Source organism: Cheilinus undulatus, linkage group 17, assembly GCF_018320785.1.
Source record: "Cheilinus undulatus linkage group 17, ASM1832078v1, whole genome shotgun sequence".
Lineage (NCBI taxonomy): Eukaryota > Metazoa > Chordata > Actinopteri > Labriformes > Labridae > Cheilinus > Cheilinus undulatus.
This window is the reverse complement of record NC_054881.1, coordinates 25601066-25614940: the sequence shown is the minus strand read 5'-3', so window position 1 is coordinate 25614940 and position 13875 is coordinate 25601066. Positions and strand designations below refer to the sequence as shown.

Sequence of the window (13875 nt, the reverse complement as noted above, 5' to 3'; positions counted from 1 at the left end):
ATATAAACAGCTTCAGAATCCGAAATTTGGTTCCTTCAGACTTTCATTCCTTACAGTAAAGATGCTGTTGCCCATATTTAATAGATTATTGTACATTCAGTGTGGTGATCACATTTCACATCAGGTAAATCTCAGAGTCTAACACTTTTCCGTTGAAACTCAAGCAGGAAACTGATCAGGATATCAAAAATTCAAAAGAGGAATGGACTTGAATCCCCAGATATATATATGAAAAAGTTATAAAAAATATCGATCTCTGCTTTTTAAAGTACTGGCAAAACTTTTAAAAATTATCCGGCCCCTAAAACAGTGAAAGTCAAAGGAAGTCTCATTTATAAAAGTTCTGGTAACTTTAGCCAGAACACTGATCAGAATATGGACATGAACATTAAACCACTGAAAAAAGCCTTCTTAGGGCCCTCTAGTGGATATTTTAAAACAATTTTTCTTCACCAAGCTTTTTCAAGCAGCAAAGCAATTTTCTGTTGCTTATCCACATATATGATAGAAAATCTGAAATTGACACCCCCAATATCAGTGAGAGCGCTATTATGTAGATTTACTTCCCCTCTAAGTCAGTCTGTATGTGTTCAAACTCCTTCACTCCTTGTGATCTGTAAAGCCTTGGCAAAGTTGACACAAAGAATGATTATTTCATGTGAAAAATTAATCAAAAAGACTATGTCAGTTCCCTTTTTGAATACACCATCAAATTAAGCATGTTGGCAGCTTTAGAAATGTGATCCCTTAGACCATTTGAGAGACATGATGGCAGCTATACAAAGCAGGAGATGAGGGAATGTCACATTCATGATTTACATTTAAATGACACATTTTCAGTGTGTAATAGGCATATAGCTACATTTAGCTTTGGATCATCGTTTATTAGCTAAAAAAATTTGAGTATATAAATCAAAGCTTAGAACTGAATGCATGTCTTATAATATCTGAAATGCAAAAATATTTTATCCATGTTTGCTAACTTGCAGTTTCTTTGTTCCCTGATTTTGTTGCGGTGTTTGTAGACTAGTGGAAGACTGAGACGCCATCATTGTGTTAAGCATCTCTGATTCCCTTCTAATGCTTGTGTAAATGCTTCATTTGATCTGCTACATGTCAATGTGCTGGTGTATCTAAACGAATGAAAATTAGTACAATTTCAAACAGAGAAAGAACAGATATTAAGCCTGCTCTGTCTTACCATCACCATCATTAAACTAACTATTACATTGTTTGCACTAAGAAGGACCATGTGGTCATGCTGTCTTTTGCATTTAAGAGTTACACGCAGGTTGTAACATGGTGCAAAGTACAAAGTAGTTATATTTAATTTGGTATACAACTGCAATTCCAAAAATGTGTGTATGTAAATAAATGCAGGATGCAATGATTTGCAACTGTCATAAATGCATATTTAGTCAACAATATATCATAGGTTGAAATCAAGACCTTTTGCTATTTTATGAAAAACATCAACTAGTTTTGATTTGATGGCAGCAACACATCACAAACAAGAAGGTATGGTCATGTTTACCATTGTGTAGCATCCTGTCTACTTTTAATAATAGTTTGTAAATGCCTGGGGAGTTAAGAGACCAGCTGCTGGAGTTTTGGGAGAGGAGTGTTGTCCCGTTCTTGTCTGATGTAGGATTCTAGCAGCTCAACAGTCCTGGGTCTTTGCTGAGATTTTTTATTTCATGATGCTCCAAATGTTTCCTATTCATGAAATGTCTGGACTGAAATGCAGGCCAGTTCAATACCTGGACTCTTCTACTGCAAAGCCATGCTGTTGTGAAGGATGCAGTGTGTGGTTTATCATTGTCTTGCTGAAATATGAAAGCCCTTCTCTAAAGGTGACATTGTCTGGATGGGAGCATACGTAGCTCCAAAACCTCGATATTTCCATATTCATAGTGCCTTTTCCAGATTTGTAAGATGATCACGTCATAGGCACTAGCAAGCTGGATGGTCTCATTCCTCCTAAATCTACAGGACACAGCATCTGTGGTTTCCAAAAATAATTTCAAATGTTGATTCATCTGACCACAGAACAGTTTTCCCTTTTGCCTCAGGCCATTTTGAATGAGCTCTGGCCCAGCTGCGTTTCTGAATCGAGTTCACATATAGCTTCTTCTCTGGATGATACAGCTTTGACTCGCATTTGTGGATGGCTCGGTGAAGTGTGTTGGCAGAAAATGCTTTCTGGTGCTCCTGAGCCCATGCGGTGATTTCCGGTACAGAATCATGCCTGTTTTAAATGCAGTGCTGCTTGAGGGCCCAAAGATCATAAGCATCCAATACTGACCTTTGGCCTATTTCCCATTAGTCTTCTCTCAGATTCTTTGAATCTTTTGATGATATTATGGACTGTAGATGGGGGGATATTCAAAGTCTTCACAATTTCACGTTGAGGAACATTTTTTTCTGAAACTTTTCCACTTTATTAAGACACATTTTTTATATATTGGTGAACTTCTACCCATCTTTACTTCTGAGAGACTCTGCCTCTCTTTAATGCTCCTTCTATATCCAGTTATGTTACTGAACAGTTGGAATTTAACTTAAATTGTTGCAAAATGCTGCTCCAGGGGATTTTCATTAGTACCGCTTACTTTTCCAGCATTTGAAATGTGTTGCTGCCATTCAATTAAAAATAAGCTTTTTTCATGAAATGGTAAAATGCCTCAATTTCAACTTCTGATATGTTGTTATGTTCTGTTGAGAATCAAATGAGATTTGCAAATTTTGTTTATTTACATTTTACACAGTGCCCCAGCTTTTTTGGAATTGGGGTTGTACTTATATCATGCAATATTCACTAAAGGTTAAACAATTACAATGAGGCTCCATGTTTCTGCCCAGTAAAGGAAGTTTTCCTTGCCATTGCATTGTTGCTTTGTGCATAGCTCATTTAGGATTAATGTTGACTCTTTCTTTATAAAAAATACTGCAGTATGATTTATGATTTTTTGAGTAAACAAATACAGGGGCCCCACTGAATATCCCTATGGCCCACTGCAGTGACAAGTCATGACTCCCTTGTACCGACAACATTGAAAACCTATCAGCATCACTGCTTGTACGACAAATCCACAGAGCACTATGACATGACCCTCCAGAGTGTCCCACAGGCTGTTAACACTGATGTGGGTTTATGGGCAAAAACTTTACTTCACCTTCAGCTGTCTCATTGGTGTTGTTTTCAGACACAGCAGGTTAAAAAAGCTTTGAAATCCATCGGATGGTACTTGGCAAGCACCAAGAGAGAAAAGCTACAATAATGGAAAATCAAAAACCTCATCTGAAACAAAATTCAAGCAGGAAGGAAAGCGTGGCTTTATGGTTGCTCTATATTTAAAAATGAAACTGTTTTCTAACACAGTGTCATATTAACATTTTTAATTGATATCATTGGAATTCAGAATTGCTTCAAGTGAAAAAAAAGATCCTGGATGCAAATTTAAGAGACAAGTTGTTCAACTCAAAGCTAGAGTCAGAGCTGCATGCATGCAGTGGGAAATTCCTATAACTAAAAGTGCATTCTTAGTGCTGTGAAATGACCTTAGTGCCAGGCTGAAACATTTGAGTACCACATTGCTCTGGAGTTACACAGTTAATTGGGTAGCTGTTATCGTTTCTAGTGCATTAGAGAGAAAAAGATTTGAAATTGTACAATTAGCAGGGACCTTGGCTGAGAGATAAGTCCCAGTTGCTAAAGGCAGTTGATGAGAGTCCCACAGCAAGAGAGTGGGAAAGATCACAAAGGCAATATCTGGTTTTTATAGTCTGCAATAATGTTATCCCTGGTATTCTATCTATGAATCACATAAACCTTTAGCCTGTTCTAAAACACTGTGACATAATCCAAAGCAGCAGTATACTGTGTAGGGTAGTTTCTATTAGTATTGATTGGTGAAAAGACACACAAGGATCCACTTCCTTTACAGAGAGATGAGAAAAATGAAAAAAAAAAAAATCATGTTTTATTTATGCCATAGTTGTGGAGAAGAAGTAACCTTGAAACCTGGAACATCTAACAAGGTAAGATGATTCACACTTGGCATCTTTTCACTCACTCTCTGTCATTACGGCTGCCTTCAATTGGACTGCCAGCCCTCTGAGTCATCTATGATTGAAAATGAATTCTTTGCACTGTGTTTCTTTTGTTTGTTGATATGCTAAATATTCAAATTTGGATAGAGAAGTGCAATTGGGTCATTAATCAAGGCAACGTCTACACAGAGGATTCTGTGATCTGCATCAGCGTCACGCCAGCAGAAAGTTCAAACTGCTGGGAGTGTTAATCAGAAATGATTTAATTACAATTGCATATAGTTCCAAGCTTTACCAGTGCAAAGAAAAGTCTTGCTGTATAGAGGTGAAAAAAACACCTTCATCTAAAGTACAACCAGAGCAACTGTAAAAGCTTTAGGTTACATGACAGCACAGTGGGCCTGTGACCCCAAGGACTCTGCTATTCAGTCTGAGATTTTAGTGGGATCATTGGAAAAATGAGGTGGTTTAAAAAGGGGGCTGTCAAATGGCTATTCTTAAAGAATCGTGACTAATCACTCAGGTTCAATAGTTAATTGAATTCATCAAAAAGTTAAGTCCATACTGACTGTGTGAAGCAATTTTAGCAGTGTTTTGAAAATCACATATTTGGAAGGAGATGTATTTTATAATTTTGACTTAAAGTAGAAATCAGAGCCATATCTTAATAGGCTGCTGAGGCAGGAGTGCATGTACAAAATGACTAAGTGATGTCAAATGATCTATAGTTAATGCTAAGACATTTGCACTTTTCAGGAGTGCAGCTTAGTCATGGTTAACCATTAAGACAAGAGACTGCCTGGGGCAACTCTTATCTATTTTTGTTATTTTGCATTGTGTACTGTCTTAAGCTAAGAATACTTCACTTCCTGTTTAAATAAAAACCTTTTATTATTTTAAAGGCAGTAAAAAACCTCTGGTACATCTAAAGATAAAACATTTGCTCAGAAATTGAAAAAATAATTGAAATAGCTAATTCAGCAATAAAAAAGTAAAATATCACAAGGTGCATTTTGAAGTTGACTTGTACTCTGAGCTATCTATTTATGTGAAATGATGCAGTCAAACATGCTACACTGCCCTTTATTTTCCATCAGCAGGAATACGCCGTGGTGAGTAAAGTCTGTGGTCTGCTGTGTCAGTTTAACTACAGGAAAGGACAGTTTAAAATGTGGTAACACTCACTGGTCTCCAAAGCAGAGTTTCTAAACCCATAGTATCACAAACTAACTATTGATCATTCTAGAAACAGGCAAAAATGTTGAAGCACATGTGGACCTTAGTCCTCAAGTCATGCCTCTTATTTGGCATAATTATTTGCTTAAATAAAATCAAAATGGATTTTGTTATTGGCAAATAATGGGACCTCTGGGGCTTTTACAGCCAGCCTCAAGGGACATGCTGGGAACTGAAGGTTCTGTACAACAATGTAGGCAGATGCTATGTAGAATTGTGTCATGGTAGTTTTGCACACAAAAATATCATTTGTTCTTAATAGGCAGTTGTACATATAATTTGCTCAAAAGCGCACAGTCTTGTCATATTTAGTGTAATGAAAACCAGTCTAGTACCTGTACTCTTTCACTGTAAGCCATGATGGTGTAACTCCTGAAGAATGTAGCTTAGCATAGTCTTTTTGAAATAAGCAGGGATGTCCCTGAAAAAGACATCTGGATGAGCACATGTTCAATGCACCTCTCAAATGTGCAAGTTACCCATGCCATCAGCACTAATACACCCCCAAACCAACACAGATGATGGCCTTTCAACTTTGTCTTGATAAGAACCTGTATGGTCCATTTCCTATTTAGCCCAGAGGAATCAACGATCATTGTTTCCATAGATAATCTGAAATGTGGACTCATCTGACCACAGCACACTTTTCCACTTTAGGTCAGTCCATGTAGGATGATCTCAGGCTGAGAGAAGTCAGCCGGACTTCTGGATGGTGTTGACATCAGGCTTTTACTTTGCATGGGAGAATCTGAACTCACATTTGTAAAAGCAGCCACCGAAGTTAAACAGCAATGGTTTTTCTGAAGTGTTTCTGAGCCCACTTTGTTAAATCCATCACAGAATGATGCTGAATTTCAATGCAGTGTCTCGTGAGATCTCAAAGGTCATGGGCATTCATTGTTGGTTTATGTCCTGGCCTCTTATGCACAGTGATTTCTCCAGATTCTCTGAATCTTATGACAATATTATGAAATGTAGACTACAACTGCATGTTTAAGAACATTGCTCATAAGTGGCTGGTTTTCCAACACATTCTTCAACATAGAGGAGAGCCATGTGTCATCAATAGCTGTGAACAAAGTATAAAGTATACAATTACTTAATTAAAATTACCTCGAAGTTAAAGAGATGCATTTCTTATGTACTGAGTACTACTGTATTGAGTTAAGACCCAATCTTAAGCAGCAGAGTATGAATTAAAGGTAAAGTAATGATGCGCAATATATCATCTAACTTTATTATGTTACATTGTCAGAGGTGTCATTCATTACTCAAGTAGAAGTATAGTTACTAGGGTTTAAAAAGACTTCTGTAGAAGGTGAAGTATCAACTCAAGCTTTTTAGTCAAGTAAAAGTGTAAAAGTACTGGTTTCAAGTCTACTTAAAGTATAAAAGTAAAAGTAATGTAAGGGGGAAAAATGCCTTTAAGGACAAAAGCTTAGGCCGAACCACAGGGGCCTATAATGCACTACCCCACCTCCCCAAAAAAACATTTTTTTAAAGGTCATGATGACTATAATGTTATATTAAAATGTTAATGCTGAAAAATTTGGGATGCACCTGTTTCAGCCGCATTTATGCCCATTGAAAATGAAAGCATTTTAGTACAATGCAAAACATTCAAGAACCATATATGTGTATTAGCATCCATCTTGCTGGTGCTTGGTTGGGACATTTCACTCAAGTTCTCTTGAGTCTCTGCCACGGACATCTTTGTACTAGGCTACATATGTCTGATATTTCCTTGCTGGAGTGTGACGTGATTTGTGTCGTGTGCAGGTGCAATGGATCGCGTACAAACCAATAGGGTGTTGGAATGGTATTATGTTTATACTTCTCATCCAAACACAATAAAGGGATCAATAAAGTACAACTTTACTTCACTTTATTTTTAAAATGTAAGGAGTAGAAAGTACAGATAATTGCTTGAAAATGTAAGGAGTAGAAGTAAAAAGTCAGCTAAAAAATAATTACTCAAGTAAAGTACAGATACCCAAAATTTCTACTTAAGTAAGGTAACAAAGTATTTGTACTTAGTTACTTGACACCTCTGTACATTGTATTATTTTACATTGTTAGCTGCTGCTAGTGCTCTTTATTTTTCAGTTGTGTAGTTGTGTAGTTATCAGAGCCCTATGATTAGTAAAAGATTTTGTGTTGAATGTTAATCTTCCAGCAAAGGACAGCAGCTTTCACCAAAGTGATTATATTCTTCTGAATTTTAGTAATAAAAAAGTGTTAAATCCAAAGATGTGTATATAGTGAAGTACTTCAAATAACTGCCCTATCAATACTCACAATGATTTATTTTCCACCACTGTTCCTCACCCTGAAAGCAGACTGATATTTTGCACTTAACCATGTGTCCACAACCCTGAAATCTCATCACTGTGCCATTTTTCCCAAATCATTTCTTTATCGATTGTCACTGAAGCAGCTGTTAGTTGTCATCACAGATTGGAGTATTGCTTCAAGGCCTGTCAGAGACATTTTCCTTTCAGCTGGTGCCATGGATCCAATGAAATATTTGGAGTAAAATCACTGAACCACTTCTTAAATGGTTCTGTAGCGTGTCGTCCTCATTTGTTTGGGAGTGCATGGCTCTAAATTCTTTTAAAACTTCCTCATCATTTCAGCCCTTCGATAACTTTTAAATTATTTCTTGTCTAATTTCTTGTTTGATAAAATTTCACGTTCACCAGTGGCATACTATAGTTAATTGTTCTGGCTGTGTCATAGCTGAGTGTCTAAGGTATTGTGAGGACAACTTTTATGCCTCCTTGTGAATATAATCCCCAATGCTTGAGTCACGACTCCCAGACCTGCACCTGCAGCATTTATATGTTATATTCATAGTTCTAACACATTAAATATTAATTATAAAATCTGGAACATGAACAAAGGGTACTGTAAAAGCACACCTGGGCTCCGAAATACAGTCGGCTTTTAGTTTGAGATATAGAAGTCTTGGCGAGTATAACAGTTCAAAACAGGTTTTCATTTTTAAGGCACACACTTTTAAAATGTTCATCTCTTTCTACTAGTTTTGATCGAAATGATTCAGTGAAATGTTTCTAGCAATATCACTCAATATTAATGCAACCCCATTATTTTTCTATCTTCTAGCTTCCTTTTGATGTCGACAACACTGTCTTCAATAATTGATTTGGTGCATGCATATGCAAGTGCATGTGTACAACACTTGACACTTAAAAGCAAAGTTTCTCACCTGGAGATCTGAAGGTCCAGGCCTCGTCATCATCAAAGTGTGTATCTCCAGCTGTGAACCTCTCTCCAGGAAAAAATGCATGCGCCACGGTACCCCCTGGCCCGTCAAAAGGGTATCCATCGTTGTGGTCGGCCTTTGTAAAGTCAATTTGAATGTCTGCATCACTTCCTGCCACCTCATGGAAGTTAAGAGGAGCGATGTCACTCCAGACCTTCAAAGCGTAGTACATCAGGGCTCGAACGGTGTCCCTGCCCAGTAAAGCTGAATCCTTAGGGAAGGTTCTCACTCTGAAAGAAGAGGGAAAAGAGAGATGTGTTACATAAGAAAGAAGAACTTATGATTATCTTTCTTGATTGTGTTGCTTGCCTGCACAGAAAGCCCTGTAGCTGTTTCTGCAAACCTTTCTCTATACATACAGTACTATTTCACACATACTGAGCAAAAGTCACAACAATGTTCAACAGCATCATAAAACTGTAAGGGGCCTTGCCTATCCTTTACAAAAGAAAGATAGCAGAAAAAAATAACAATACACCTTCTCCAAACAATTAACAGCCACTTTAGAGATACAACCAAAGAGATTTTCTGCTCATAATGTCTCTAACCCATTCAGGAAATAATAATAATTTTAATCATATAAAAAATGAGCTTTCCTCAATCAATTAACTGCCACTTTAAACATAATAATCTTGAGACTCTTACAGCACATGTCAAAAACACTTGGTATGGTGATTTGATGCAGGTTCAACTTATATTTTACTTGTAACATGGTGCACAATTTAGGCACACAGCAAGGCAAAAAATGCAAAGAAGTTGGATAAAGTTGATTGAATATACAAAGTTGCTAGTTACTACTATAACTGTCCCATAGCAAATCATAAATATGTACAGATTTTCAATGAAATCCTTAATTGTCATCATTCAGGGATGTCCCCTGTGTTATGAAGTGACTGGAATGTTAATGCATCTTAGTGCCAACAGAGGGCACCAGAGTAATGTGCAGTCTGGGTGAACATGTGGCAGAACTGAGAAAGCTGGTGTAGGACTGTAACTTTGGTGATATGTTGACAATGATGTCGAGATATCATCTGATCTGTAGGATAAATGAAGACAGGATAGCGGAGGCTGCTGTCGGAGGTTAGCCTGACTTGAAAAAGCACTCAAGTTTGCATAATCAATGTAGGCAACAAACAAAGACTTTTTTGATTTACATGTCATGAAAGAACCTGGTAAATAGAACAGAGTGGCTAGGTTGGTGAACAAGGTCAGCAACACACAACCAAAGCCCCAGCTGGAGGCTAAAAATTGCTACAGATGTGGTGGAGAAAACCACCTGACCACCTGTAAAGAGAGCTAATTTTTCAAACACGTACAGCCCAATTTAAGCTAGATTTTATTTTTTAACCAGCAAAAATTGTTAAAGAGTGGGACATGACAATGTACAGTCTGGAAGAGGAGATAATCATTCCTAGAGAAGAACCAATCAGAAAACAGCTTAAGTAAATGGAAAAAATGTAACATTTGAAGTAGAAACAGGCTGTAGATACACTATAATGTCAAGGAGGTCATTTTACAAGTTATTCTGTGATAGCCAAACACCTGTGTGCTCAGTGCTAGATTAAGCTCCAAACACACAGTGGCCATTAAGAGCCCACATTTAGAGGAGCAAAAGTTGTAGTGGAATATGAAAGCATCACCAACAAGATAGTTGTAGAGACAATGAAAGGCTCAGCAACCAGTCTGATCAAACCACCTTTAAAAGTGAGGTGTACCTGCAGGCTGTAGACAGCCTGCAGAGGGGTTCTGGGGAAAGTACAAAAGATGCCTTGCACCAGGCATACAATAAGGGCCAGTTTCTTAAATAGTTTAAGAAAATTATTCTGGTAATTAGGTTAAAAGTTCTGTGCTGTTGTAGTTTTTTTGAGAACGAGGGTTAAAATTGAGTGTTAAGGGGAGAATTGGGATTCAGCCTAAGTCTGTGACTTTTTTGCTCTGACTGGTGGCTCATATCCTCGCCCACAAGGTTTATTTCTGATGTGAAGTGTAACATGTGGCTGTGCAGCAAAGCACAATGCAGCTGGAGATGAGAGATGAAAAAAACATGGGAGAACCGATGTTTATACGAGCTCTAAAAGCAGAATACAAAGTGAGGATAGCATGTAAAAAAACAGGTTGCTTTGCCTTTCTGAGGTTGACTTGCTCATTTTGATATTATTCTATGATTTTTTTGCATCTGATGAAAGAACGTTGCAGTTTTTATAACCAATGAACTTTTTAGAGTTTGAGTAAACAATTTCACCTCTTTATGTCTTTAAAATACATTATGAGTATAAGGTCAGTAAATATCACTTTGGCATTGCTATTACTAAGCCATAACTAGGAGTTAAATCAGTCTAAGACTCCTAGCTGCTCTTTTATATCCACGTGTGGCACTGTTACGCATGACAAAGATGTTGTTTTCTTAGGGTTTCGTTCATTTTGAGAGAAAATTTATCTAGGGCAGTGCCTAACCCACAATTTCTACATAGGACGACTGCACTGCACACTGAAGTACCGCAGGTTTCTCACAGGACTAGTATGTCAACAGCAGGTGATTTTACCGTTTGGGGTCAATTTATCATCAATTACTGAATAAGTCCATGACATTATTGCTTCCGCAATTGGGTGAGTACCTTAGGAAGTTAAAAGGTTAATGATTGCTTAAAGGATCTGTGGTTTTATGTAAAATTCTTTGACTAAATGTCCTCAAAAGTTAACTTTTGCCTCATAAATGGTGCGGTTGTAGCTCTGTGCCCTCCTGACCTCCCGGTGACCCTTTGCTCTTGCTGCAGGATGAGTTGACATAGTGATGATTTAAGATTGGGAGTCTGTGCATTGTGCTGTATTTTATATGAACAGGATATTCTGCACTTGTGACTTCCTGGTTGGAGCTTTCTGACTGATGGGAGTTGACGTGGTTTGGCAGCGGCCAGTGGTGAAAATAGACCTGCAGCGTATCTTGAACAAAGTGGAGTGGAGTGGCGCTCCACACTGCTAGTGTGCCGGCGGTGGAACTGCTCTGATAGACTAGAGAGGGAGCGATTTGCTCCACAGTACGGTTTGCCTGCGGATCGCGGCATGGTCGCTGTATTGGAGGTAAGTGAACATTAAGTAAAGATTCCTGTGCAGGGCTCTAGTCAATGATAATTATTCATCTACAGTTCTCTGGCAGTCTGATCTCAAACATTTGCGACACATTTGTGTTTGGAGTGGTAATTTTACTATCCATGTCCTGTTTAGTTTTAAATCATATTATGCAGAGTTAACTTACCATAATAGTCAAAGCAAGAGCGAGACTCAAAAAGGTCAGTGAAGCTTAAATACCTATTTGTTCAACAGAAACACACAGGGTTGTACTCAGGCTTTGTATAGCAGGTCTGTCTCATTTTAAAAAAATGTTAATTTGCAGTATGTTGTGCTCTTGTTGGATTTGTAAATACTGTGAGAAGTCTAGACCTTTTGAATTCTTCTGTGCCAAAGATTGCTGAGGTCTGAAGCATTATGTCTTGGGTTTTTTGTCTATATCTGCTGGAGGGGGTTTTCTACAAACTTTGGATTTTGGAGGTTATAGGCCAAAGGTCATCACCATTAAGCTTTGTATTAATCCCTTAGCTGCGAACATCATATATAGAGAAAACTTTTAGGGAACTTTTTCAAACTTTGCACAACTGTCCACTCTGCTGAAAGAATGAACTGATCTAATTTTGGAGGTCAAAGTTCAGAGTCATTAGGCCTTGCACTCATTCCTTGCTCATAAAACCTCAACAAATTACACTATCACAGAAAGCACCCCTGACCTCCATTACCCTGTACTTACACTGTCCGCAGAAGCATATAACCATCAGGGGTAGTTCTAGATGTGTTATGTGAACTGAGTGCAGTAATGAAAGCATTTAAATAAAGACTGATTCATTGACTGATACAAGTTTGGCACACACAACATGAGGATGATTTAGCATACTTTGATTTAAGACTCTGAGCCTAGTTTTATAAATGAAGCCCTGATGTTTCTTCATTGGTTAAATTACTCTGCTGTATTCATAGTTATGCAAAGACACCACAATCTGTGTATTTCCCAAACACAGGGCATGCTTTAGTTTACTATTTTAGCTGATAATGTGACTTTTGGCAGCACTTGCCTTTTAAACAGACAAGTCATCCAATCCTCCAACAAAAAGTCAACTGTATCAGGTCAACAGTAACCCGCAGCTCAACTTCACTTTAAATTCACAGTTAAAGGGGGAAAAAGTTGTATGTTCCCTTACAAGCTCTTCTTAAAAAATAAACTATAAAAACCTTTATCCTGATGATCTGCTGAACTTTTTCACAGCCCCTGAGGATAATTTCTGAGTCAAAACAACATTTGCCACCAGCTATGTTTCAGACCTTTCATCCCCACATGAGTCAAAGCGGCAGCTGTTTGGATGAACTTTGCTTGTAGCAGAGGCTGACCGGACCTTTGCTGTCAGAGTCAGACTTCTGAGCACCTGCTGGAGGAGTTCACACCAGCCAGATTTCTTTAATCTCTAACATCATCACTCAAGGCAAAACTGAACAAATAAGCAAGTTTGGTTTATGAGTCTATCTCTGTTTCAGCTTGGCTTCTATTCAACACGGCTTTCTATTCCTCCGATACATAATGTCTAATTATCAAATTACATGTTATATTGTCAAGTCACAAACACAATATAATGTGTACTTACTTTCCCTGGCTTTAAGAGTTCCAAAGACTGCAGGTGTTAAAACATTGTTGCAATTGTCAACATTCTTGTCAACATCTTTTTGGGGTTTTTGGGGGCACTCATTGCCTTGTGGTTAAGCTGCAACCAAAATACTGAAGCTGTAGTCTTCCAAGTCTAGTCTGGTGCTCCTTTAAAGCATGCAATTCCCTATTATTTCTCCCTGATAACCTACTGTAGTCACTGTCCTATCAAATAAAAGCAGAAAAACAAAAATAAATCTAAGGACAGCAAGCACCACTGAAGAGCCCTCACACTCCAGTGCATGAGTGGGAATATTTTAGTGTTAGCAACCTCTGCGGTGTGCTGTAGTAAGACAAATATTTAGGCCTTTATTTCAAAATCTGAGGTTGATAGGTTCAGTACAGTAAGAGGACCATAAAGAAATGACCCTTTGGAGTAGTGGTTCTCAACTGGTGGGTTGGGAACCAAAAGTGAGTCACGGAGCCCTTTCCAATGGGTTACAAACGTGTTCCTGGAAATAAAATTGGGTCAAAAATGTCAATAAAACTCTTTCAAAAAAAGCTTTTTTGCCTTACATCTCTAATTTGTGGCATGTTTTGCATTATTGAGGTTCGA

The 13875-nt window shown here is 37.9% G+C and overlaps 1 protein-coding gene across 1 annotated transcript in view; it reads right to left on the bottom strand.

Annotated features, from left to right (window-relative positions):
* Positions 1-13875, bottom strand: part of LOC121525514 (matrix metalloproteinase-17-like) — a 155374-nt gene that overhangs the window by 27514 nt on the left and 113985 nt on the right. Inside the window, exon 4 of the mRNA XM_041811549.1 lies at positions 8519-8805. Within this exon, the coding sequence (XP_041667483.1) occupies positions 8519-8805 (287 nt within the window). The remainder of the gene's footprint in view (positions 1-8518; positions 8806-13875) is intronic.